This window comes from Syngnathus typhle, linkage group LG21 (assembly GCF_033458585.1).
Source record: "Syngnathus typhle isolate RoL2023-S1 ecotype Sweden linkage group LG21, RoL_Styp_1.0, whole genome shotgun sequence".
Classification (NCBI taxonomy): Eukaryota; Metazoa; Chordata; class Actinopteri; order Syngnathiformes; family Syngnathidae; genus Syngnathus; species Syngnathus typhle.
The window spans coordinates 8070798-8097659 of record NC_083758.1 but is presented as its reverse complement, the minus strand read 5'-3'; the positions used below and the strand labels follow the sequence as shown (position 1 = coordinate 8097659).

General features: G+C 53.5%; 4 protein-coding genes across 8 annotated transcripts in view; 3 read left to right on the top strand and 1 right to left on the bottom strand.

The window, feature by feature from the left end:
• magi2a (membrane associated guanylate kinase, WW and PDZ domain containing 2a) overlaps window positions 1-6249 on the top strand; it is a 36564-nt gene extending 30315 nt beyond the window's left edge. The window contains exons 10-20 of one of the 3 annotated variants that reach the window (XM_061269257.1): window positions 415-1011; window positions 2109-2153; window positions 2229-2338; window positions 2421-2613; window positions 2683-2868; window positions 2926-3111; window positions 3179-3386; window positions 3459-3666; window positions 3731-3883; window positions 3946-4084; window positions 5086-6249. In XM_061269257.1, the coding sequence (XP_061125241.1) occupies window positions 415-1011; window positions 2109-2153; window positions 2229-2338; window positions 2421-2613; window positions 2683-2868; window positions 2926-3111; window positions 3179-3386; window positions 3459-3666; window positions 3731-3883; window positions 3946-4084; window positions 5086-5420 (2360 nt within the window). In that variant the 3' untranslated portion in view covers window positions 5421-6249. The other 2 variants (XM_061269258.1, XM_061269256.1) reach the window with 2 other exon arrangements.
• Window positions 6250-7670: 1421 nt separating this feature from the next.
• si:dkey-97m3.1 (fatty acyl-CoA reductase 1) lies at window positions 7671-16914 on the top strand. Its single transcript, XM_061269264.1, has 12 exons — window positions 7671-7903; window positions 10602-10850; window positions 12306-12481; window positions 12570-12749; window positions 12814-12991; window positions 13792-13836; window positions 13909-14027; window positions 14112-14179; window positions 14812-14983; window positions 15047-15176; window positions 15248-15375; window positions 15509-16914. Exons 1-12 carry the CDS (start codon window positions 7895-7897, stop codon window positions 15669-15671), a joined length of 1617 nt encoding a protein of 538 aa, XP_061125248.1. The 5' UTR covers window positions 7671-7894; the 3' UTR covers window positions 15672-16914.
• Window positions 16915-17174: 260 nt separating this feature from the next.
• kdm7aa (lysine (K)-specific demethylase 7Aa) lies at window positions 17175-24968 on the top strand. Of its 3 annotated transcripts, XM_061269261.1 has the most exons (18): window positions 17175-17599; window positions 20139-20224; window positions 20312-20429; window positions 20495-20655; window positions 20757-20898; window positions 20971-21157; window positions 21231-21393; window positions 21467-21554; window positions 21624-21730; window positions 21804-21895; window positions 21980-22066; window positions 22143-22394; window positions 22461-22585; window positions 22658-22776; window positions 22850-22944; window positions 23041-23153; window positions 23228-23562; window positions 23641-24968. In XM_061269261.1, exons 1-18 carry the CDS (start codon window positions 17502-17504, stop codon window positions 23727-23729), a joined length of 2457 nt encoding a protein of 818 aa, XP_061125245.1. In that variant the 5' UTR covers window positions 17175-17501; the 3' UTR covers window positions 23730-24968. The 3 variants fall into 3 exon arrangements, with proteins under 3 accessions (XP_061125245.1, XP_061125244.1, XP_061125243.1); XM_061269260.1 differs by having other exon boundaries at window positions 21467-21730; window positions 22143-22376; XM_061269259.1 differs by having other exon boundaries at window positions 21467-21730.
• A 32-nt stretch (window positions 24969-25000) lies between these two features.
• Window positions 25001-25740, bottom strand: ndufb2 (NADH:ubiquinone oxidoreductase subunit B2). Its single transcript, XM_061269282.1, has 4 exons — window positions 25537-25740; window positions 25270-25414; window positions 25129-25204; window positions 25001-25064 (listed from the first exon to the last, which is right to left on the bottom strand). The coding sequence occupies exons 1-3, from the start codon at window positions 25620-25622 to the stop codon at window positions 25130-25132; spliced, it is 306 nt and encodes a 101-aa protein (XP_061125266.1). The 5' UTR covers window positions 25623-25740; the 3' UTR covers window positions 25001-25064; window position 25129.
• Window positions 25741-26862: the final 1122 nt, after the last annotated feature.

Below are 26862 nucleotides of genomic sequence, written 5' to 3'. Positions count from 1 at the left end.
AGCCCACACTAGCACAGGAGGAGGTGTGAAATTCTCGCTAACGTTCTTTCGGCACGATGACGCAACGGGGAAAGCGCGGCAGGGAATTCAAAGAACAAGTGTCGGCGCCTTCGCCTCCCGTCACCTTCGCCGACGTTCCCCCCCCCCCCCGGCCGGCGCAAAGCAGATATTTAACGGCTGCTTTTATGACGCGCTCTTTTTTAGCGCTGAAGGACACTGAGCGAGCACACGCTTTGTGTTTTAATCGATGAGCGAAGGAGCTTTGCCGTTTTTTAGCCCCGCCCCCGCAGGCTATGACGACATGTGTAACAGAGCGGCATGCTAGAAAAAAAAAATCCATTTTTTTTTGTGAGCCAATATAACAAAGGTGCGACGACACAAAAAAGGCTAAAAAGATAAACTTGTGGTCTCCAGGCGACGTGATCGTATACATCAACGACTTGTGCGTGCTGGGCACCACGCACGCCGACGTGGTCAAATTGTTCCAGTCGGTTCCCATCGGGCAGAGCGTGACCTTGGTGCTGTGCCGCGGCTACTCGCTGCCCTACGAGCCCGACGCCAACAACGCCGACGGCGCCGCCGCCGCCATCATCTCCCCGCTGGGCATCATGGAGCAGCGCCCCCTTATGGTGAACGGTCGCCCCGGCTACGATAACTACCTGGACTACATGTCCCGCACGGCCCGCTTGGTCCCGGACGCGGGTCAGGACGCCCAGCCGGACGCCCAGCCCGACGGCCTCTCGGTGGCGTCTCAAGGCGAGTTGCTGACGCTGACCCTGGTGAAGGGCGCCGACGGCTTCGGCTTCACCATCGCCGACGGCGCGGCGGGCCAGCGCGTCAAGCAGATCCTGGAGCCGTCCGGGTGCCCGGGGGTCAACGAGGGCGACCTGATCGTGGAGATCAACAAGCAGGCGGTGCTGGGCTTCACGCACGCCCAAGTGGTGGACATCCTCAAGGAGTGCGCCGTGGGCACCGAGACCTGCCTGGTGGTGCAGAGACCCGTCGTCACAGGTGAGAGCGACTTTAGCGCCCTCTTGTGGCATCTTTGGACATTTCAGGAAAAAAAAAAGAAAAATGCGGCTCGCGTCGCCTGTCACACTTCCTGCGGCGTCATTTCAGCCCGTCTGCTCTTATTAGCGCCCGGAGGCTCAGCGTGGACCCAGTGTCTCACACACACACACACACACACAGAGCCACCGTTTGCCACGCTGCTCATGCTAAGCTGTTATGTCATTATTAAACGATGACATCATGTGACACCGGCGCCGCGCTTCATTAGGCGCACCTGCACCACATGTCAGGATGAATCATCCTTACCGGATGTGATAAACATATTGTCGCGTAGCTCTTTTAATAAGGCGACTAATAACGTTGCTCACATTCTTGGCTTCTTGCCTCAACTTCATTTCCATTCCAATTAATGCGGAATTTAGCTTGAATCGAGTTTGCCGCAAAAATGATGCACTGTTCTCGTAGAAAGAGGAAATATATTTTGCTCTTTCATTTCAAATAAATATAATTAATAATAATAAATCAAATATAGATTCATAATAGTAGAAATCATGCTAACTTGACTTGAGGTCCAAAATCTTTGAGAGTTGGATGAGTGGCAATAAACAAACATTCACTTCCTTTTTGCCACGACCTTTATAGACGCCGACAAGGTTGACGTTGTTAACGCTGTCAACAAGAGATGATATTCTTCGCTGGGGATTATAAAATTTCTGTTTGGCTTGTAAAACGCCCAACGTTTTTCCCTGAGGTCCAGTTTGGCCTCGCTAGCAGCCGGCGCGCCCAAGTGACTCAATTCTCCTTTACCTCGTCATTGGATTCATGTTAGGTCGGACATTGAAATTTGCTAATGATGACTAAAGACCCGATTCTAATCTTTTTTTTCCGCAAGCGTCGCCAAATTCACTTACACGCCAAAATCAGATACTAGCGTCCATCTACGGATAAAAATTCTAATCAATCACGTACGTCAAGTTTGCCTTCCTTGTGATTTCACTCTCCCAAGCAGCAAATGAGTGATGGCTATAACTCTCGCCGTGACTTTTATGGATGGCGGCGGTGAGCTTCCCACAGGATTTGCCTCTTTGTCTGTGCAGAATCGGGAGCCCCGAGGACGACTTTCCCCGCGGACCCCTCGCCGGGTAGAGTGCCTCGTCGGTCGCTAGCGAAAGCGCACGCCGCGGGAACCCGCCGCTCATCCGACTGTCTGTTTGTAGAGTACCAGGACATGGAGGTGAACTTGCGGAGGCACAAGTCCGGCTTCGGCTTCAGGGTCCTGGGCGGGGACGAGGCGGGCCAGCCTGCGAGTCCGGAGACACGTGACAAGGCTCGTATAGCGAAATCCAATCGAATTTAATCTAATTCTAATCCGTTTTGCGTTCCCCCCCCCCCCCCCCCCCCCCCGATAGATCGTAATCGGCGCCATCATCGAGAAGAGCCCGGCGGACGTGGACGGGCGTCTGCGTCCCGGCGACGAGCTCCTCTTCGTGGACGGCATCCCTGTGGTGGGCAAGCCGCATCGCTACGTCATCGACCTGATGCACAGCGCCGCGCGCAACGGACAAGTCAACATGGTCATCAGGAGGCGGAGCCAGGCCGCAGGTTTGTCCAGCGTCGCCTCCTGACGGAATTCCACGCCAGACACTACGTCGCGGTTCTCGACCGTTGTAGGCGACTCGTGTCAGGAGAACGGGCGCCACTCGGGCTCCACGCAGCACAGCTCGCCGCGGAGCGACCTGACGGACGCCAACAGCGCCACCCAACCCAGCGACGTCCTCATCCACCGGAAAGAAAGCGAAGGCTTCGGCTTCGTCATCATCAGCTCGCTCAACCGGCCCGAGGCGCCCGCCGCCAACCGTAAGGCGCTCAAAAGTATCGGGACGCCGCCAGTCGCTGACCCTTTGCGTCCGACAGCGGTGCCGCACAAGATCGGGCGGATCATCGAGGGCAGCCCGGCCGACCGCTGCGCCAAGATGAAGGTGGGCGACCGCATCCTGGCCGTCAACGGCCAGTCCATCGTCAACATGCCGCACGGCGACATCGTCAAGCTCATCAAGGACGCCGGCCTGAGCGTCACGCTGAGGATCGTCCCGCAGGAAGGTCGGTTTGTCGCAAAAGCGCTCGCCGCAGACTCGGGATCGACAGACAATCCCCGACTTGGTTGTAGCCGAGGCGAGCAACCCGCCGTCGGCGCCCGCCTCGGAGAAGCCGAGCCCCCTGGCGCAGCAGAGCCCCAAGACGCAGCCGCCCGCCGTCGGCCCGCAGCCCGACCCGGGTGCCGCCGAGTCGGCCCGGTCGGACGCCAAAACCCAGCGGAGCCCTGTCGGCGGCCAGCTGCCAGCACCCCCGACGCAGACCTATCCACACGAGGGCAGGTAGCAAACTCCCGCAATTTTTTTTTTTTTTTTTCTCCACACAACTGGTGTAATTGTCCGAAACGTACCCAGTTACAGATCGGAGGTGAAAGCCCGGCAGGACGTGAAACCGGACATCCGCCAGCCGCCCTTCACCGACTACCGGCAGCCGCCCGTGGACTACCGGCACCCCCCGGTGGCCGACTACCGCCAGCCCCCCACGCTGGACTACCGCCACCCACCCCTCTTGGACTTCCGGCCGCAGTTTGCCGTGGCGGACTACCGCATGCCGCCGGTGCAGGTAAGCGAGGAGAAGCGGGAGCGTCTCTGCCGTCCGCCGTGACAACGCTTTGCTTTTCCCTCAGCTGTCGCAGGACTTTGACTTCTTCACGGTGGAGCTGGAGAAGAGCGTCAAGGGTTTCGGCTTCAGCATCCGCGGAGGTCGGGAGTACAAGATGGACCTGTTTGTCCTCAGGCTGGCCGAGGACGGCCCGGCGCTACGCAACGGCAGGATGCGGGTACGCCAAGCGGCTTCATCTCTAAATCATCATCATCATTCATTCTGGGTCCTTCCCATCAGGTGGGCGACCAGATCATCGAGATCAACGGCGACACCACGCGGGACATGACCCACGGGCGCGCCATCGAGCTGATCAAGTCGGGCGGCAGGCGTGTGCGTCTCCTCTTGAAGCGGGGCACGGGACAGGTCCCCGACTACGGTGAGCGGTCCTCGGCCCGGCGAACATCACGCGGACGACGCGCCCGCGGCTGATCTCGTCCGCTGACCGCCGCGGTGTCACTAACTGATTGCTCTAGGTTGTCGCCCCCCCTTCTTTAGGAATGGTATCTTCCGCTCACTCCATGTGCATGAAAAGTGACACGCATGGCGCCCCCTATTTCGTCCTCATGGGGCACCCCAAGGACACGGTTTGTGGCCGAGCCAAATCTTCTTCTTCTCGCCCCTCGCTCACGCCTGCGTGTGTGTGTGTGTTCCTAATATTTTGACTCTCCGCCTCAGACAAATAATAGAAAACAAGCTTAGCGGTGTGATTCTTTTTTATTTTAGCACCACCCAAGGTGCTCATTTGCATACCAAATGGTTATGCAAATGATGCAGGCTTGTTGTTCTATGTTTTTTTTTTCAGCACTAATGCTACGCACTGGCGTGATGGTGCATCATCCTGTGTGTGTTTTTGTGCTTCCGGCAAAGAACAAAAGACAATTTGGACAAAAGGATTGGGACACGCATTGACTCAATGAATTTCAAATGAGTCCTTTGAGCTTTTGCATTTTGGATACTCATGCTGTGTCCCAATACTTTTGTACAAAAAGTGTGTGTGCTGTTAAATGCTGTTTGAGTTGCCATAGTAACCGTGAAGCATGTCTCAGCATGTAAATACGAAGGCCGACATTTTGTAAAAATAATTTTCCAAATGGATAATTGGAGGCGCACTTTTGCTAATGGCTAGCCGCTAACCTGAACGCTTGTTCGCTGACGCCCATATTACTCACCGGGCAAAGCCCCACCTTTTAAAGCCACACACTCTCAAAGTCACAGACTTTTTGTTGGCGTTTATAGAATCCATTTTTATCTGAGGAATCGATGGGATCATTTTGAAGCATGCGTTTTATTTTGAAAAGCTGTGGCATGCGTCCGTCGCGTTACCCTCTCCTTTTTACTTCTGTCCTGACCCGCGTTCCCGCCGCGGCTGTCTTCCAGACAATGGCGCCTCTTGGGACGCTCGCCCTTCAGCCTCTCCAAGCCTGCCGGAAGTAACGGCGCCGCTCGATAGACTTTCGGCGGCGAGCGTAGGGAGCGACGGCGGCCGGTCCGCCCGCGAGGAGCGCCGTGCCGCGCCGGGACGCGAGAGAATTCCCGGAGGAAGCGGCTTTCTTGCCACTCCCGCCGTGCACGCGAACGGGACGAGCAGGCCGGGCCCGGAGCCCGGGCGGGAATCGGCGGCGGGGAAGTCTGCCGTCTCTCCGGGGCCCTGGAAGATCCCCGGATCGGACAAGCTTCCCGGCGCCCTGCGAGCGGGAACTTGGACCAGCTAACGGCTCGACCCACCGAGGAAACCGATCGACTGGTTTTATTTATTCGACTACGGACTAAATTATTGGACACCCTCCACCTTAAAAACTGGACGTTCATCCACTTTTGTTTGGAGGAATCAGCCGAAACTGAGAAGCAATCAAATGTAAGCAGATTTTGATACGACAAGCCGGACTCAACGGGGTCTCTTTTTCTCGGACTTTGCCTTAACCGGACTGCGCGGGCCCAACAGCAATCACCGTGTAAATAAAACGCAAGGCTGAGGAATGACGCCGAGGAGGGCATGGAGTGCCTTAGGAAGGAGCGAGGGGCGGAGCGTAGATGTTTTTAACCAAGGCTGCTAGTTACCACGACGACCATACATGACGTAACTGTGAATCTGATTCTGTCGACATCTCGTGCGCTTTTATGTCCCGCCGGTCCTTAAGTGTGCCAAAATGGCTTGGCTCGTGTGTCTTTTCGTACAATCAAGTCTGTAGCGCTAACAGTGTTTGAAAGCAGAAGTCATCTCGGTCGCCACGGTGACAAGGGACTGTCAAGCACAACTCGGAAGCATCTTTTGTCTTTTTCATCACTTCTGTTGGCCAACGAAAACCAAAACGTGAGTGCGTGCGTGCGTGCGTGTGCGTGTTGATGACTCAGCTCAGAATCACTGTGTAGTGTAAAACAGAAAAAAAAAAAAAAAAAAAAACGGCGGTCGCCAGACGTGTAGGTATGCGGAGCAACTATTTTTACGAAGAAAAATGCAGCAGTACGAAAATATTAATTTGTTTTTGTTCCCAGAAATCTTGTATGATACTCTGAAGACTAAAATAAAACGTTGACACAATAGCAACGCTATGTATTGACTCATTGCGCCGCAAATGAAGTAGTATTTTTTTTCTTTTAATCATTCATACGCGGAATAAACTGGGGTGATTAATTACCTAGCAGTGATTAATTGGGTGTTTCTGAAGCAGTTCACTGCTGCGCATAGAAGGAGGTTATAATTAAATGAGCTCACTCAAATGGAGTTCTGTTCACGTTTTTTGATTTATTAACTATGTTTAATCTTAAATTGTGTGTTGATTTTTTTTAATACAGTATAATCATCGTTCGGTTTGCACAGTATGAATTGTAGTGCTTTTGTTAGTCCACACGAGGGCGCACTGACTGTCGTCTTCCCCTGAATGTCCACAGGAGGGCGCTGTTGATTTGCTTTTAAACCCGTTTGGCTTTCCTCGTCACGTTAGTAGTTTTAATTAGTCACGTGTTCATTTTTCATAGGCGTCCTCTGTGTTGTGCAATGTCCGTCACACTTTCTCCTGGTGCGGTTTACCGTCATCGTGCTGTAGTTCCTCTTCCGTTTTTCGGTTCAGACTTCTTCTTCTCGCGTGGTCATTGAAATGAGCCCAGTTTGACTGAACCAAGTGAAACCGGTTAAATGAATGTGTTGCATTCAATGTGAAAAGCAATGAGAGTCCACAAAGCCTTTGTGAAACCGCAAATCCTCATGATATGCATGATACAACAATTATAAGGTCATGACAGGTTGACTCGCATGACTTGTTTTACTGGAACAACCCGTCGAGGCAGCGTCAATCCCGCAAGTGTGACTATTTTGTAAAGTTTTGCATGTTTGTTTTGATGGATTCACCGCTTTTCATAATGATTGCCATCTGCACAACCTTACCCGTTTTTTTTTCACAGTCACTGAGCCATAGGTGTGAAATCCGATTGCCGTGGTGGAGTCTGGTCCGTTTCCATACACGCCTGCATATACATTGCATACTTGACATTCCACAGACACGGCTGTTCTGCTATATGACGCTCACGTCACCATGGAGGAAGCTTTTAGGCGTCCTCCATACTTGTGGCTGCATGATTGACAAATGCGATTCTATTTCAAGGAAAATATTTAAGTAAGTATTTGGGTAGCTATCAGGAAGATAATGCTGGAATTTCGGGCAAGTAATCAATGTCTGTCTGGCACCGTGAACAGGCGGAGTATCATTGACGTGTATCCATTTTGTGTTCAGGGCAGCGGCGTGAACAATTACAGTGCATTAATTGTTTTGTCACTTCCGAGAAACGTCTGGCTGCATGGCTGCCTGCGTGCGTAGCCTACATACGGCTCGGCGGAAATTTGATTGACGAAAGCCAAGGGCTGGCTGGCTGGCTGGCTGGCTGGGTGGGGCCACGGGTGGGGTGACACGTACTGTACCCGTTCATTCAGCGTTGCGCTGGGCGGGCGAGCGGGCTGCTACCGCATTTGTCATAGGGGCCGGGCGGAGGCTTTCTTTTTTCTCTCTCTCTCTCTCTCTCTCTCTCTCTCTCTCTCTCTCTCTCTCTCTCTCTCTCTCTCCCACAGAGTCGCTGGTGGGAGCATCCGTTGGTCGAGGGGGGCGGCCGGTGGGAGGAGGCAGAGAGACCGCAGCTGCCGCACCGCACTGCCTCTCTTGACAGGCGCGAGAGAACGGGAGCAAGCTCGCCGCTCATGGCTACGGTAAGAAGCCGTTTCTTCAGCCCATTTTCGGCCGCGAACGGTTGAGTCTCGAGGGCCGTGTGGGGAGGCGACGAGCGGCGGAACGCAGCCGCTCCGGCTCGCCTCCCCACCCTGGAGCATCTTCGGGTTTTGTCGGCTGCGTGGCGGGAGCGAGGAACACAGAGATCGAATACGAATGTCGTTTGAACGATACTTGTTAACATGCTGACGGCTTTAACGGCTGGAGTGCTTTAATTGAGAGGGCCGGACGTGGAGACGCCCGACGCCGCCTTAGATGGCTGGGCGTTGGGCAACGCGAGAGTCAGCGAGCCGGCGGTTAGCTCGCCTCCGTTAGCCCCGCGCACACCGGAAGCGACGATGGTGGCCTTCAACGTGCTGTTTTCTGGTTACAGTATTTTTTTTTTAACGCTAAAGTCATTGTAGTTTTTTTTCAATTATTAATTGTAGTTTTTTTTCAATTATTATTATTATTTTAAATGTTTAAATTGAGTCCCACTTTTTGCTTGTTAGTGAAGTAGCCTACCAATGATAAGCAATTTCCCGACGTGTCAAAGTCGCACTCGTACTTTCAAAGCTGCTTATTATCCGTCCATTATTATTTTGACTCGAATTACGACTGGCAATAATAAAGAAGGAATAATAATACGGGAAGAAGCGTCCTGTGGTTTTTTCCTCATTTCAAGTTAATGTCAACTTGTATTCTTTGAACAAACCGGAGTGTGCGTGTTTACCGCGTCTGCCTTGATGAATGCTTAAACAGGATTATTTGGTTTAAATGTCCTCAAAAATGTGATGCCTTTTATGTTTGCAGTATATTATTATGCGACCTATATAATGTGTGCTATTAGAATGACTTGATTTTCTTTTTTTTTGTAAAATACTTATTTGGGAGACTTTCCATTTTAAATGGAAACAGTACTGTAAAATAGCAGAATTCTTCCCATGTAGCAAATCCACCTCGAGCCGCCCCCCCACCACCGCATTGTCTCGGCATGTGCGCTTTTAATAACCGGAGAGGGGCGCTACGCGGGTGGCATGACATTGAACCCCTGCGTGGAAGGGCGTGGCGTTAATAGCGTGTCACCAGCACCGGTGATGGAGTGGCCTGATGGACCAATGAGCATCACTCACTCACACTGGCTGTCATCCAGTTCTGTACGCTACATGAACCTTGGTTCCAAGCGTGCTAATGTATACACGCGCGACACCGCTAATTATAGCACGTGAAGTGTCGGCCAAGTTTGTAGCCCGAGGTGGCCGTTTGAAAACGTACTGACTGCGAATGTCACTGTTAAGTCGCTTTGACCGATTTTTAAACTGACTTTATAGAGATGAAAGCGAATCAGAATGACACAACAAAGTCCTTTTTAGGAAATGAAACGTCAGATTCTCCTTCTCGACCTTTCGGTCCCGGATGTGGATTTCTCGGTTCCGGGTCGGACGGCGGGTGACGCTTCCGTCCAGGAGACGCTTCATGTTGACTTTGATGACTCGTGATTGGCAGTTGGATGTTGACAGACGCATAGATCGGACTTTTATTTGATTGACGTCTTTGTTTCCTTTTTTTTCTTTTTTAATCTGTGTAAGATTAAAGCAGGCCCACGCCATCATAGAAGCGACTTCCTGCCTGCTTTCAAGCGTACTAACGCAATCGTTGCAAGCCTCCCCCCCCCCGCCACTCTGGCCGGCTTTTGTCCGCCCGTGATGCTATCAGCCCGAGTGCATCTGCCTAGCGCCGCACGGATCCGCTAATGGACGGTCCGAGGCATCGTAGGCCGACGCGACAATTTAAGTCACAGCTGGAAAACCCGATTCTTTAATCGTCTTCCTCGCTGACAGCACCTCTGGCATCCATCTGAGATTTGAGGCGTTTAATCCAGGAGCTTGTCGACATTCCCCTCGTCAGGTGCTAATCCGTGGTGAGGTTCTGAGACGCTTTGGATTTGTACTTTGATGTGCGCAAGGTTCAGCTGAGTCGAAATCATACACAGAGGTGTTGTCATTGAATACAGCAGGCGGCAAGGAAGCACGCCATTGTTGAGTCGAGTGGGAGGATTTGGTTTCCACGTCCGGGCGGGATTCGGGCCGACCTGCCGGGAATCCGCCGCGTACCAAACGAGACTCGATAAACGGTGCTGATGTCAGGTCGACCTCGGAGAAATGCAACGCCACCGCTGCCAGAGAATAAATATCCTTGCCAACCGAGAGCTTCTCACGCACTTGATCTTTTACGGTCAACGCGGCGAAACCAGGAAGTACCGACACCTAGGACTCGTCACGCGGGTCCAGACGGGCCACGGAATTTGTCACCTTATTAACCCAAATTTGCAGCCGCGCTCGCGGATGGCCTCGGAGGCGGCGTTTGTGGTCCGAAGGGAACTGGCCGCCCGCCATCGCCCGATTTATTGTATCGAGTTGGCCCAAATAACGTGGCACGCTCCATTACTCTCCGCCGGTGCGCGGGATATGATCTAATTAAATTGCAGGGGCGGGGCCGGAGCGCACGGCGTGTCACCGGGAGACGACGAGCGGCGCATCTGGGTCGGCTTCCGCCAGGCTAAATGCTATTTGCGTCACGAGGCCTCGCCCTCGCTTAAAACGACTCCAGTCAAAGGGTCACCGGCAAGATTCGCGGACCCGACCGAGCGCTCGGGATATTTGATTTTTTTTAAGCGTACCTATGTTCTCCCGCATGCAGGATCAGTGCAAAGACCGGGTCCCCATCGGGGAGCAAGCGGACGTCCGGACCCGACCGGGGGTGACGTCCGTGGCCGAATTCTACGCCGGCAAGAATGTGCTCATCACGGGGGCCACGGGCTTCATGGGCAAGGTTCTGGTGGAGAAGCTGCTGCGCTCCTGCCCGGACGTGCGGGCGCTCTTCCTGCTGGTGCGGCCCAAAGCTGGACAGTCCATGCAGGAGAGGGTGGACGACATGATGAAGTGCAAGGTGAGGTTGAGACGCTCGCGACGCCAAACGCGGCGTGAAGTCGAGCGTCGGTGTCGCCGCAACCGTTTGTCATTCATTGTGAAAAATGTGTTTCTAATGAGCAAACGTTGCCTTGGCGACCATGATTATTTGAAGAATTTGTTCTTGGGGGAACAAGGACAGCCATGTGGTCAGGCAGTGGAGGAGTGGGCAGAGAGAGCGGCCGAGCGTGACTCATCAAAGCTCGGGATTGACACCGGACGAGGTGGCCCAAGCTCGGTTACTGCGAGCAACAAAGAAAAGCGGAATAGCTGCTAGAGGAAAAACCCGTTCGGCGCGCTCGCCTCGTAACTCAGCCGGGCGGGCATGTCAAGACGGCGACCTTTGAGCGCTCGTATTGTCAGAGGGAAGGAAGCATTTGGCTGTGAGATGGGACGCGATAAGCCTTCCACATTTAATGAGGTGTTTAACGTCGCAACGGCCGCAATTTCTCCCGTGGTCATAAAGAAATATTTGCTACGGAGGCGTCTTCATGCATTGACCTTCTTGAGCGGGCAAGCGAATGACTGCAGGGGTGCGTGCGTGCGTGGCACTATTGTTTGCCGGGTGCCGGTCGAGCCTCCCACGGCGTCGCCCTCTTGCACAAAGGCCGCCGTTGAAGCAGCGCTGGTACCGCCCTCCCCCCCCCACACGCGCGACCCCTCTAACCCCGGCCATCATCCTCGCCAATGACTCCCTTGACACAGAAGTCGAGCCGCGGAAGTTGACAACCCGCCACGAGTGGCCCAAAGGAACTGTCAGGGAAAACCGCAAACCCACATTTTGTTTTTTTTTAAGCGTTTGCGGACGACACGGCCACCTGCCCCGCCTCCTCGGTGCCAGCTGCTGGCTCGGAGGGCCGTAATGTTTGCGTTGCGTAACGCTTGGTGCAACAAAAAAAAAAAATGTCGCTCGGTCCGGCCGCGTTTCCAGGCGATGGATGCGGCGCACGAACGCAAACAGCTGTTCACCGTCGGCGGCATTTCAGAATCATCCTTTTCCTTCTCCGCAGCGGGAAAGCATCCGACCCGTCGGTCCCCGTCGGCCGCCCCTCCGTGTTCACAAAAGAGTCTTTATCAGGCGGGGGGGGCGGGATTGTGTGCACGGAGGGTTCCGTTAATCCCTCGCCGCGTGTCGGAATGCCGCCCGAGCGAGAACGGCCGGTTTCGATCCCCGTCGGCGTCAGCCGCCGTCCGTCATGGACTGGCGCCGTCTTGACTTTGAAGTTCGGAAAGGCTTCTCCTTGCTGTGACGCACGCACAAAGCGAAGCTGACTCACCTGCGCCGGCGTCGTCACCGGCTGCTGACGTACATTCCGAGCGATGACTCGGGTCTCAAATATTCACTCGACGCCATCGAGACAATAGCGGCTGAGCTCGATTTGTCGCCGGCTTTTCTGTTTGAGGAACAAATGCAAACCTTTGACCTTTTGCGCAGCTCTTTGACCGCGTGCGGGAGGACGACGCCGACTTCCACCGCAAGGTCATCGGCGTCAGCAGCGAGATGACGCAGCCGGGCCTGGCCATCAGCCCCGAGGACGCCGACAAGCTGGCCGCCTGCGTCAACGTCGTCTTCCACTGCGCCGCCACCATCCGCTTCGACGAGCCGCTCAAGTAAATGGTCGTCGCGAGGGAGCGGGAGGGAGGGAGGGAGGGAGGCAGGCCCCGCCCCCTCTGATCACCACTTCCTGTCGCCCGCCAGACACGCCGTGCAGCTCAATGTGATCGGCACGCAGCAGCTCCTGGGCCTGGCCCGCCGCATGCGCCACCTGGAGGCCTTCATCCACATCTCCACCGCCTATGCAAACTGCAACCGCAAGCACATCGACGAGGTGGTCTACCCGCCGCCCGTCGAGCCCCGCAAGCTCATCGAGTCCCTCGAGTGAGTTGGAATGGCGATTTGCTTCCGACCGGAAGCGGGTCTTAACCGCGGCGCTAACTTTCAGGTGGCTGGACGACGGCATCGTGCGGGACATCACGCCGCGGCTCATCGGCAACCGGCCCAACACGTACACCTACACCAAAGCGCTGGCCGAGTACGTGGTGCAGCAGGAGCAGGGCGAGCTCAACATCGGCATCATCCGCCCGTCCATCGTGGGGGCCAGCTGGCAGGAGCCCTTCCCGGTGAGATATTGAGCGGGTCGTTCCGCTCAAGTGGCGGAGGATTACGGCGAGGGGAGTGGGCCGAGTTCACGCAGAAGACGCTTAAGCTGCTTTCATCCGTCCAAACATCTTCTCCGTCCGGCGGCGCCGAGACTTTCCCGCCCGTCTGGCGTCAGGATTACGTTTGTGTTTTTTGCGGCTTTTCCGTATCTTGTTTTGGAAATGATAGGACTCGGCGTGGGGGTAACCCTTTTTTTTTTTTGTCCAATCATCTTCCAAATTGCCGTCCCAATCTAATCTGCCCATGGCCTTCACAATCTAACTTTCTCTTATCGCTCCGATTTCAACTCGATCCTCCCAAGGTCTGACCTTTGACGAGGTCAGCGTATCCTCCCATTGGCCGCTCGAAGCAAAACGTGTCGACTTGGACGGCCGTTGCCCTCCGCATTACATTTAATACGTTTCGTAATCCTCACCCCTGAGTGAGTCGCGTGTCTTTTTTTTTTTTTTTAATGTTCCCGCACTGACATTTTTATATGGTGCTTTCTATAATGGAGCCAAATGTCATTTTGAGCTGCGGCAGTGCGAGAGAGATAAAAAAAAAAAAAAACGTCTCGTCCATCTGTTATCGCGGCCTTGCCTCGGCAATCGGCCTTGCGTCTTTTCCTGTCGCGCGCGTTATCGGGCGCGACACGAGCCCCGTGCATTTTTAATGTTCTCTAATCGACAATCGCGGCCGCCGCAGGCCGTAACGCGATACGGCCACAGCGCGCACGCGTCTCTGTTAGCGTCATTGATCTGAGCTCCCGCGTTCTCCTCAGGGTTGGATCGATAACTTCAACGGGCCGAGCGGCGTCTTTATCGCTGTAAGTAGGACACCCTCCGACACGCTGCGCACGCACACACACACGTGAATGTTGTCATACGCTACCCGCCAGGCCGGCAAGGGCATCCTGCGCACCATGCGGGCCAACAACGACGCCGTGGCCGACCTCATCCCCGTGGACGTGGTCATCAACCTCACCCTGGCGGCGGGCTGGTACACAGCCGTGCACAAGTCAGTCAGTCAGTCGGCAACGCCCTCCACGTGGCCGAGTTGATCCTAAGCAGTGTTTCTTCTTTGCTTCCCCGTCGTCCGCAGACCCAAAACGGCTCTGGTGTACAACTGCACGACCGGCGCCATCAACCCCTTCCACTGGGGCGAGATCGGTAGGTTGCGTCGAGTGCGAGCGCTTTGTACTTTTAGCTTCCGAAAATGTCCCGGCCGGCTTTGGGAATTGACGCAAAGGTGGGCCTCTTGCGCCCCCTGCTGGCCACAGAAGACAATCATTTAAGCCGAAAGTGCATTATTACAATTTGGCCACAACGCTCAGCCAAAGGCCCACGGGCCGCACCTTGGACACGCTAACCAGAGTATTATTGGATGTCATGTCATCAGACAGTCAGATTAGGAGGCGTGCGGGCAGGATATCCGGCTGTCAGTGTGTCATAGTGGGAGGGGGTGGGGGGTGTCATCTTTTTCCGCTTCCTGTCAGATTAGCGAGCACGCTGAGAATTGCTAGCAGATGGCCGCTGGCGGGATTAGGCCTCGTCATCACGGGGGAAAGAGAAAGCCAACATTGTGGCTATTCCACGCTCGTCTCCCGTTCCATTGATTTAGCACGCGTGTCGGAGGGGCCCTCCAGTCCGCCGTCCTCTCGCATCTGGTCATCTCCCGATCCGTTGCCGTGGCAACAGAGGCCGGCCCGCCGGCCGTTGCGTGCCGTGATGTAACGGTCCGGCGGTCACGCGGCTCCTCCGGCAGCTGGGGAAGTGCTCATGCGTTTTGCGTCCCTCCTCAGAGTACCACGTGATGTCGACCTTCAAGCGGAACCCCCTGGAGCAGGCCTTTCGCCGACCCAACGCCAACATCACCTCCAACTATCTCATCTACCAGTACTGGATCCTGGTCAGCCACAAGTTCCCCGCCCTGATCTACGACCTGGTCCTGCGCCTGTCGGGACAGAAGCCGCAGTAAGTTGCCTCCGGGTTGGAAGGGGCCGGGAAACGGTTCTGATGCCTCGTGATCCCATCTAGGATGATGCGCATCTTCAACCGGCTTCACAAGGCCATCAGCCTGTTGGAGTACTTCAGCAGCCAGGATTGGGAGTGGAACTCTGAGAATATTAGCATGCTGATGTCGCAGATGAGCCCGGAGGACCGCAAGGTAGTCGGTCTCAGTTCTGCTCTTTCCATTTGACCTGGGATTGCTCTCGACAAACCGTTTTGCTTTGTCAGACGTTCAACTTTGACGTGCGCCAGCTCAACTGGCCCGAGTACATCGAGAACTATTGCATCGGCACCAAGAAGTACGTCCTGAACGAGGACATGTCTGACATTCCCGCCGCCAGGCAGCACCTGAGGAAGTAAGTGGCTCCAGAACACGGCTCTCTTGAGTTAGCTGCGCCCTCTGCTGGTCGCATCCCGACGTTGTTCAGCCCAATAAAACAGTTGATTGATTTGTCTGTAAACTCATGGAGCAACACGGCTGTTTTGCAGATTGAGGAACATCCGCTACATCTTCAACACGCTGCTGGTGGTCTTCATCTGGAGGGTGTTCATCGCTCGCTCGCAGATGGCGCGCAACATCTGGTACTTTGTGGTCAGCCTGTGTTTCAAGTTCCTCTCCTACTTCCGTGCATCCAGCACCCTGACCAACTGACGGCGCTCCCTCGCAGCCTCGAGCGTCCTAACAACCCACCTGTCCGTCCGCCCCGCCCCGCCCCCACAAAGTGTCATTGATTCTAGTGTTTTCTTTCTCCTAATATATGCAACGCAGCGCATTTTCCCTCGCCGCCACTGCGTACTTGCCTTCTGCTTTTCTTACTTGAAACTCGGCGTCGAGTCGAAGAACTTTTCCTTTCGTGGGACTTCCGAGTCTCGTTGGATTCCCGCAGGTCTTCTATAATACTGCCTTTTTTGGAAGATGACGCACGGGAAAAATGACTTTTTTTTCGTTTTTTTCCTTCATCTGCCGTCTTTCCTACTGTTCGTCTACGACCCCTATTTGCCCTCTTTGTACTGACACCGGGTTTACTACTTTTTCATCTTTGTACTCAAAGCTTAGCGACCTCAGTGGTGTTATATATATAATGAAAAAAATTGGCTTTTCCCACAATTTAACTGCGAGAAAAGCACACAGAAGGTTCCACAGTGTCATTATCAGCTTCCCTAACACGATAATGTGTTTGCGTTAAAGGGAAATGAACAATATAATCGCGCTAATGCGTCTTTCACTCGTGTAAAAGGAGAAGGAAGAAGGGAAAAAAAAAGTATCGGGTGATTTGCGGCATGACGCGCTTGTAAAGCGGTTTGCTGTGAGAAAAACAAATGTGGGCATTGGTTTTGCGGAGAAGATTGAAGGTCTAATACCAATCTGAGGGACAAAAGTATTCATCACCGAGGGGCACTTTAAAAGAAGGCGTCCACTCAAGTAAAGCAAAAGGGGCTACGTACGCATCCATGAGGGACACCTTCAAACATTCATGTTCAAAGAGTCCGGCGTTCTGTTGAGTTTTTTTCCTTTGTACGTGTTCTTAATTTGGAAGATGTGTAAATAGTTATTCTTATAAAAGTACCAAAAATGATTCGGGAAGTATTCTCAACATGTCTTACGAAACAGTGTTGTTGACTCTTGACGCGACGAGCCAGTCGGAGTGAGTTAGGCAGCGGGAAAAAGGGACAAAAGTAAACATTTATGCAAAGTGTGTTTCTGTTTTGTGACGCGAGCGACCTCTTGATTTCCCCAAAGAGGATTACGAGCCAAAATGTCGTCGGATTAGCACTGAAGGCCAAAGTACTGTTAAGTGACGACAGCGACCGCAAAGGTGACGCCATCAGATGTCCTATTCACCAGCGTCTGTTGCTTCATTAAGTGTGAAATAAACCAGACGAGAGAGTGCGCATACGTGCCGTCCACTTTTGTACCGGCAGATTGCCTTGTTTCATGTCTGTTTTTTCAAAGACAACAAAAAAAACATTTTAATTTTGCATTAAATTACACTTTGTACAAACGCTCAACATTTTTACTACGTGTTCGTCCCACCACATATTTTTATGTATGACTATATTTAAAACAAATTCAATGATAAAGCGTTTTGTCAATCGATTTTCTTTATCCATCATTATGTAGTGACATTAGCCGAGTTGACTGTTTTTGCGTTTACGTACCTTGGCCACGAGATGGCGCTACTCCTACGCCGAAATCACATCAGTGACAATGGGAAGACAAGTGTTGTCCTTCCGTATAGTATTATATCGCACATTTACGTTTCCATGATTTTTTTTTTGTACGTCAATCCCTTTTATGTTGTGAAGTAGCCTTTAATACACGTTTGTGATCGAGTTCAAAGTATCTCTTTATGTCGTCACAGCAGGGCTTTCCTCCGGCTTGGCTTCGGCTTCGCCCGGCTGCACTTCGGCAATTTCCGGCCACCGGACTTGACTCTCCGCCCCGCAATCATTCCTGCGTTGTTTTGGGGACAGTAGCAAGATGGCGGCGACCCCGCTGTACTGTGTCTGCCGGCAGCCTTACGACGTGAGCCGGTTTATGATCGAGTGCGACATCTGCAAGGACTGGTTCCACGGCAGGTACGTCGGCCAATGTGTTCTTCCGCGGCCGAGCTCCGTTTGAGGGGACAAACACGCCGGGTTTGTCCGGAAAAGGCGACGGTTCTACGTGCGGCGGACCGGTGGCTAAGTTAGCTTAGCTTTCGGGGGCTTTAAATCGTCTATTGACGCGAGTTGACTGAAGAAAGTGGACTGGGTTTTTCCCTCGAAACCGCCGTGGATGTTGTCGTATTGGGGCACAACTCGAACGACATTGCGTGCTGTTTGTAATCTCGTCCTTGCGTAAGATTGAAGACAAAAGACGCCTTCGAGACAAGTAGTTGGATTCTCCAATTTGGGTCGTCGCGCTGTTGTCAGTCACGCTCGGCGTCATCTACAAAGGCGCCTTGTTTGCGTTCAAAAGCAATGGCTTCGTGTTCTCCCTCTCCCGTTTATTTGATGTCAACGGCTCGCTGAGTCGGGTTATTCGAGGTAATGTCGGCGCACTTTAAAAGCTATTTACATTGGCACGCTCCTCGAGCAACTTCCTCCATTGTTAAACGTGGCTCGCTCGCCCGCTCGCACTTTTGTTTTGAAGCTCGTTTTGGGAACCAACGGGCTCGTTTGACTTGCAAGGCGACTTTAGAGAACAACGACCGAGCTTGTTTTTAATGGTGGCGCTTTTGATTGACAGCTTGAGACATTTAAATCCCCCCTTATTAGGGGCACATGGCCGAGGGGGCCCCTAGCGGCCGATATTGGAACTGAACAGCCTCGTCAACATCACTTGTCACATTTGTGTCAATCTTTGGGCCTCGCTGTTTTTAATGAATAAAATGTCCACTTTCTGTCAAATATCAACATTAAAAGGCTGCACGAGTGTGAAATATTCGTCTCCATCTTCCTCTTTATGATATTTGGCATTCGCTAGCATTTTTAGTCATCCTTTTGCCGGGCAACTTCTGCTTCCACGCGTATTAGTCACGTCGAGTGCTTCCCATGAGTCATTGTTGCACAACTTTTATCTTGAGTGTGTGTGCGTACTATCAAGTTCAGTGGATCAAGCCTGTAAAATTCTGTCTCAGGTGTCGAGGTCACCTAATCTGGTTGTGCGGCAAAAAGAATGGCGCGTCATGATCTGCTACGGTGCCCGTTGTTGGCTCAGTGCGTACATGAAGGGGGGCGGCATCGCCACGGCAACACTTTTGGAAAACAACAAAGCGCTTTCTTTGAAACGACGGAAGTGATTGCGTAACGGCACGAAGAGAGCTGCCAAGAGAAATTGAAGCTGCGCGAGTGTGGGCCAAAAAAGAGAAATGTCTTTTGGTTCACACCGTGACAGAAGAACCATAATTATAATATATTATTATATTATAATGGTTCAGCTAATTTAAGGGGGGTGTGACGATGGAACGGGACGGAGGTGTGAGTGGTGATTGATGGCCCTGACGTGGAGGCAAGTTCACCGAACGATCCGTCAATGTCGTGGCCGGCGTGTGCGGCCGCACTAAAAAGACGGATGGTCTGCGCGGGGAAGCTTTTTATTGTTTACACAAAGTGGACGGATGTTGAGCCATCATCCATTCCAATGCCGCCCAGGTAGCTGCTGTGTTTACACTCATTAGCAGGGGAGGCGGACGGCGTGAAGCGGCGCCCGGGGGTCACACGAAGGCTCCCCCTCGTGTGGGCGCCGCCGTGCTTATTTAGAGCTTAAAATAATGGCCGTGCCCGCCTCCGGCCTTTTGTCGCCCGCCGAGGACAATGAAGCCTTCTCACCGCGCCGGCTAACGAACGGGAAGGGGGGCCCCCGATGACAGGAAGGGGATGCGCTCCGAGCTAAGCGCCCGAAGAAGCCTTCTGCTGACTAAGGCGCGCCAATCGCAAATATGTCCGTTGTCCATGAAGACGGATTCATAGTTTTGCCACCGATCCCCAGGCTAATAGGAAAGTAGTAATCGGCGCGTCCTATTGGATGATGTCGGCGTGGCGAGCCACACAACGTGTTGTCGTGGTTGCCTCATCTGGTGGGAGGCAGGAAATACTTGCGCCCCCTCACTTCCCCAGCCCAATTTTCCCTCCCGGCGTGGGTGACGCTTTCCCGCCGCGGTGGAAAAGTCAGTCGAGGTCGCTCGCCGGCAAACACTGAGGGAGGGGGGGGTGGGTGGGGGAGGCCGTGTGAGTCACGCTTTCCTCGCAGCGAGCACATGGTGGAATCGACAGCCAAGCGCCGCTAACGTCATCCCGCCAAGTCCCGTGCTGCGGATCAAAACGCGGCCGTCCTCAGCGCGAGTCATTTCGGGACAGGTCCTCACGCCGCTTGCCGTCCGTTCCCCGCCGCTTCCCGCCACCGGAGGCGCTCTTGATCTTGTATTGCGTCGATGGAAACGCCTGCGGGCTGAGCTGCTAAGTGAGAGGCAAGCGGGAGCAAGCAGCTATTTGCAACCCAAGCCATTTGAGGTCAAACGGGCGGGGGGGGGGGGGGGGGGACATCTTGTCTTGCGGTCTAATCGAGTTGCAAAAAATAAATAAAGCGTTTGCTGCTTCCTTTTGACGAGCCAGCTGCCCGTTGTTTTGTCTGCAGCTGCGTGCACGTGGAGGAGCACCATGCCGCTGACATTGACGTTTACCACTGTCCCAACTGCGACGTCCTGCACGGACCCTCCCTGAGTGAGTCTCGCCGCTTCTCGCCGTTGTCGCCGTCGAAGGGCATTGGCGTGAACGTGTCTCTTTGCGCTCGGGCGGGGTTCCCCCCAGTGAAAAGACGCAACAACTGGCACCGCCACGATTACACGGAGCCCGACGACGGAGGCAGGCCGGTGCAAGCCGGCACGCCCGTCTTCGTCAAGGAGCTGCAGAGCAGGACCTTCCCCAGGTAGGCCGGCCCGCAATCGGAGGAGCCACGCCGTCGGCCGGGAATAACCTTTGCTGTCGCCGCAGCTGCGAGGAGGTGGTGATGCGCATGCGCGGCCAGCAGGTGACGCCCAAGTACCTGGAGCGCTCGGGCTTCCGCCACCCCATCGCCGTCACTGAGATGGAGGGCCTGGGCCTCAAGCTGCCGCCGCCCACCTTCGGCGTGAGAGACGTGGAGCAGTACGTGGGTAAGGCGTCTCCTCTGTTAGTTAGTTGAGGGCGTCAAAGATGGCCGCCGTCATCGCATACATGCCAGGCAAATCGGTTGCGCACCTCGTGTCGACCGCAGGCGGCGACAAAGTGATCGACGTGATCGACGTGGCGCGGCAGGCCGACACCAAGATGAAGCTCAGCCAGTTCATCAAGTACTTCACCAGCCCGCACCGGCCCAAAGTGCTCAACCTCATCAGCCTGGAGTTCTCCGACACCAAGTGAGCGCCGAGTCCCCAAAGCGGCGGCGGCGGCCATTCCTCATTGCAATGACGTTTTTTGTCTCTCTGGAGGATGTCCAAGCTGGTGGAGGTGCCCGACGTCGCTCAGAAGATGTCCTGGGTGGAGAACTACTGGCCAGACGACTCGTTCTTCCCCAAGCCCTTTGTGCAGAAGTACTGCCTGATGGGCGTCAAGGACAGCTACACGGACTTCCACATCGACTTTGGCGGCACCTCCGTGTGGTACCACGTCCTCTGGGTACGCGGGACACAAGTCTCCAGACACCATAGCGACCAGAGACGTAAACCTTGCGGTGTTCCATCTCCTTCAGGGCGAGAAGGTCTTCTACCTGATCAGGCCCACGCCCGCCAACCTGGCGCTGTACGAGGCCTGGAGCTCCTCGCCCAATCAGAGCGAGGTCTTCTTCGGGGACAAAGTGGATAAGTGCTACAAGTGCGTGGTGTCGCAGGGAACCACGCTCCTCATCCCCACAGGTCCAAATTGTACTCGCCCGTGGGATTTGTTTGTTTGGAGAGTTGTTGAGTAATGCTGTGGCGCCCCCTGCAGGCTGGATCCACGCTGTCCTGACGTCTCAGGATTGCATGGCGTTCGGCGGCAACTTCCTGCACAACCTCAACATTGGCATGCAGCTCAGGTGCGAACACATTGAAATCCGGCTGGAGAAGCGCTTTTTCCTTCCCGATGCCTTTTATCGGTCGGCCAGGTGTTACGAAATGGAGCGTCGTCTGAAAACGCCGGACCTCTTCAAGTTTCCCTACTTTGAGGCCATCTGTTGGTATGTGGCCAAGAATCTTCTGGAAACGCTCAGAGGTGAATTGGGATGTTTGTAGAATGGTATTTGAGCCATGAAAAGCCCTTGAACACGGATTTTCTCCTTCGTCAGAGCTCCGAGAAGACACGTGTCCACCTCCGACGTACCTAACGGAGGGCGTGAAGGCTTTAATCTGTGCACTCAAGACCTGGTTGAAGAGAGAGGTGAGCTCTCGACGCACCGCCTTCCTCCGTAGCCCGTCGTTTTTTTTTCCTTTTCATCTTTTGCTGCCTTGACGTCATCGCCAGGTGACCCAGCCCAACAGCGAGGTCCCCGACAACATCAAGCCCCATCATCTCATCAAGGAGCTCACCAAGGAAATCCGACACCTGGAGGTTGACAATAGGCATTCTTTCCCCTCTGCCGAGAGGGACTTGAGGTTAACCGAGAAGGTGACGTCTGGCTCCTCAGGAGGATCCGAGCAACGGCGCCGGCGTCAAGCCGCTCAAATCTCAGGGAAGCGTCTGCGGAGGGTCCAGCGGCTGCCCGTCCACTCGCACCACCCTGGAGCGTCTGTGCCAAGCGCGGCAAGCCCGGCGCGCCGCCCGCCGCCTGCAGGAGCAGCAGCAGCGGCAGGCCACCCGGACGTCCTCCAACCTGGACATCCTGGAGAGACACACCAGGGAGGTGCTGAGGAGGTTGGAGGTGGGCCCCCTGGAGCATGTGAGTTTTGTCTTCTCCCACGATGTCTCAGGGCAGCCCTGACCTGTCATGTGCGTCGTCGGGCAGGATCCGGCGTTCTGCGCCAAAGTTCGCGGGAAGCTCAACAAGGCCTCGACGGCTTCGGCCGCCGCCGCCGAGTCCCTGGAGGAGAACCACCTCAGACTCATGCTGGTCAACGGCAGGATCATTCGGTCAGAAGACTTTGACGTTCAAATCGGGCGGAAGTGAGGTTGATTCCGATTCACTTAGACTTTCCATTTCAGGGATATGAGGCGGCCAACGGCGTGCCCGATCAAAACGGAGTCCGCCGACAACAAGAGCACCGACGTCAAGTCAGACCGGATGAATCGAGGGCCGCACGCCGACGCTCACAAAATCATCGGTGCTGAATCTCGTGTTTGTCTCTGATTTTGCCTTCGCGTTTTGACACGTTGTTGTTGTTTTGGGTGCCGCAGCGAGTGTGGAGAGAGTGAAGACCGAACTCAGGGAAGACGCGTCGGGACACTCGTCATCGTCAGACGACGATTCGGACAGCGATGCCCCCGCGCAGGTACCCCGCGGGGTCCACCGTTTAGTTTTATACATTGTCTGGAAAAAGCCACGACAGCAGGAGGGAGGCTCATTTCAATGTCTCCTGCGTCCAAAGCGCAAAGCGTCTCCGCTCTCGTCCTCTTCCGACGAGGACTCTGAGGAGGAGGAGCAAAGGCAGAAAGGACACACCATCGAGCTGGACCCGTCTCACCAGAAGCCACTCAAACGGTAAGAAGCCCACGCGGGAAAGGATGATCGTATGTGGGTGTCAATGTTTTTGGGTGACCCCCGCCCCCCCGCAGAGAACGCCCTACCTCACCCAGCACGGAAGAAGCCATTCAGGGGATGTTGTCCATGGCCGGCCTGCTGTGCCCCGCCATGCCGGAGAAGGCGGCGTCGCCTCCGGAGCCCTGGTGGTCCTCCGGTCCTGCGGAGCAGCGGGGCCCGGCGCCCCACCAGCAGGGGGACGCCAGTCCCATGGACAGCCAAGGCAACAGCAGCGAGGCCTGGGACAATCAGGGCCTGACCAGCCCGGAGCACGACTACCAGTACTGTGACCCCGACATGTCGCCGCCCCTGCACCCCTCCAAGAGACACGCCCCCAACCCCCCGCCCATCAGCAATCAAGCCACAAAAGGTTTGACTATCGATTTTATATTCATGCCTTTTATTTAACCTATAACCTTTTGATTTTTTATTTATTTTTTTTGCTCAGGCAAGCGTCCCAAAAAAGGCATGGCCACCGCCAAGCAGAGACTGGGCAAGATTTTGAAAATTAACAGACACAGTCGTGTTTTTGTCTGAGGAAAAGGAAAGAAAACAAGACGCTTTTTATTTTTATTACTATTCGGACACTCTTGTGCTTTTTTGGAAACGAGACGAGGTGAAGAGGACGGACAAAAGGGGTCACACTACAAGCACACTAACCATGAAGCAAAATGGAGGAAAGGAGCGAGCGAGTGCGGGCATTAAAATGGAGAACGACAATGAGGTTTACCAAACAATTGCTTTTTTTGGGCAGATTTCAAAAATGGTGCTCATGCTTTCTAAGACTCACCAGCAATAAAGACTTAAAGGGTGGCAGCTTTTTTTTTTTTTTCTTTTTCTTCCACCTTTTTCCAATTTTCTTTGCTTTTTCTACAAGTTTATCGCTGCCCCCTGTTGGTTTGAATAGGAATCTTTACCCCCCAAACTCATGGATATTCTGCTTAATTTATTTCTCCTTGTATCTGAGATTTTCTTTTGGTGTATTTATTAACGAAGAGATACGATTTTATTATATTTTGGACGTCCTTTGTTTTGATTTTTTTGTAAATGTGGTGTGTTTGCTTTTGTGTGCTTGTCATCTTGCGTAGCAACTGATTTACTAATTGTTAATTCTTCTCTCCGTAGCTGGTGTTTTTATTTTGTCCTTGGTGGTTTCCTTGGCTGTGTGCGACTAGAACGGGTCCCCCCCCCCCCCCCCCCTCTCCTTTTTTTTTTTTTTTACTTTTCATCCTCAATCCACTCGCGCCACTTAGTATTCTGAGCCACTGTGGTGCCGGGAGGTTGCGAGGAGCTGGAAAATAGTGCAGAATTTTGCAGTTGTTGACTCTCAGGGAATGATGCCATGAACAGAACCTTTGATAAAAGCACCAGCCACGTCACAGATGCAGATGTTTTCACCTTCTCCTGTTGTTTTAGCTTCCTGCCCGTCGCCCGCTTTCGAAAAACACTGCTCAGTGTTCTGGAGTCATCGGAAAAAGATGCCAAGTAGCTTTAAGCTCTGCTCAGGTTGACGTGCACACGACTCACGAGCGACTGTCATCGCTCGTATTCGCGGTTGCTCACGTAGCCTCCGCTGCCACGTTCCTTCCCATGCTGTCTTTTTTTTTTTTCTCCCCCCCCCTTCTCTCTTTTGCATTTGTGTTCAAGTGTGTTGGTCTCCCCAATTGCTTACATTCTGAACAACATGATACAAACACTGGCAAGCTCAGACACTGTTGATGCGTTTTTGTTTCTGCGTTTCGAAAAAGTGTGTAAATAAAATGAGGAAAGTGAAAAGGGCTCATCATTGATGACGCATGACAAAATGGTAACTTAGAAGATTTATTGTATGTACAATGACAAGTTTCAGGGAATCCTGGAGGTCACGCTGATCTACAAAGAAGCATAACAAGGTCAAATCAATTTATTGCTTAATTGTGAATGAGTGATAAATCACCTTATTCCTCGTCATCAGCTGGAATTCCAAGCTCCTCATCGGTCCATTGGGAAGCATCGGGCCAAGGGAAATGACCCTAAGGCAAGCAAGTGCACATGACCATACTTGGGGCAGGTGAGGATGGCCCTAATTCTATCTTACCAGGACTGCATCGGGGTCGTGCCAACAGTGCCAGAGGATCCAGAACCACATGGCGCCGCTGAGCAGCTCCGATTCAAATTTCTGCTTTTTAGTGAGTTGAGGATATTGCCGATACTGCGGTTCTATGTGCGGTCCACCGCTCGCCCTGCAATGTCAACACACACAGCGCATAGGAAAGGTGCACGAGATTTGCCGTGATATCGCGCGATTTGTCTACCCGAAGCTACTCGTTAGCATGCTAGCATTAGAGGTTAGCGACGAACTTACTTTCTTGTCATTATCCTTTGGGGGGCGCGTCTGATGAGCCGAGTACCACCCCGGAGGACGCCCAACATCTTCCCAAAGGAAGACATGGCGGCAATGAAAAGCTTTTAAGCGATATAAAAGGAATAATAAAGCAGGATTTCGTCTAGGTGTCACCTCCCTGAGACAACAGAAGGGGACTCCAACGTCAACGCCGCTGATTGGACAATACGAGATCCCGTATACTGCAAGCGCTGATTGGCTGAATGAGAAAAGCGTTTTTATTAACCCTCTGCGCCCTCTAGCGAACGTAATGCCAAACTTCCCACACGACAACCATGTTTTTGTCCACTAGATGGGATCACAGGGCAAATGTTTATTACGTGCTGGGGACTTTCTACATGTGTCCTGTTTACATCAACTTGAAATGGATGCGTAACTGCAGTTCTTTGAACGTTTGACGTCACCCAAAGCTTTCCTTGCTTTGATGCTTTGTGTATTTCCACCAAAATTCCCAATCTTCAACTGAAGAGTAAACGGCAAAGTGGGGCTTCAAAATCTCCTAATTAGCGTGGAAAAGTAATGTAATAGTGATCACGAATGTTTGTCTCTGCACAAACACCAAACAGGAAATAAGCAGGTCGTCAGTGCGCATGCCCGCGCCTCCGCCCAGCCGTGGATGAGCTCCGCACTCAAATTTGGTGTGGGCGCCATCTTGTTTCTCGTCGACGGCGGGACTCGAGTTAAAAGAACAAGCCAAATATCCTTCTCAGACGCTCGACACGGCTAATCCGAGTCCCGCTACAATCGAATACGACGTAGTGCCGTCGACCGATTTCCCCAAAAGCAAAAAAATGAAAGGCTTTCTTGTAGATGTCCGTCGCTGCGACATTGGCGGCTAATGGCGCCGGGATGGCTCTCCGGCTGCGCCCCTTTCCCCTCAGAGCTCAGAGCCCGCCCACTGAATTCTAACCGCATGATGTCATCGCAATCAAAGTGCTTCACACACATACACGAGAGCGGAATAAAACATGTTTTTAGTTTGATTCATGGCTGTCATTTAGACGCACTCATCGTTAAGTCGCCGGAGGTGGGGGGGGGGGGGTGCAAAACGCGACGGTTCATTCACAAATTCGATCCTCTCGGGCTGTTTGCTCGCTGTGTCCTCCCCCCCCGAGCACCTCCGCCTTGATGGCTCAAAACAGTTGACATTTTAAGCCGCTCCTCGGCTAACTGCGTCGGTCTAAGAGGAAGGAATGCAAAAGGGGGGAAAAAAGAAAAAGGGTCTGCTTTGCTGCGCCTTTGAAAAGCAGCCGATGCGGTGAGGCGAGTGCGCATGCGCGAGGAGCT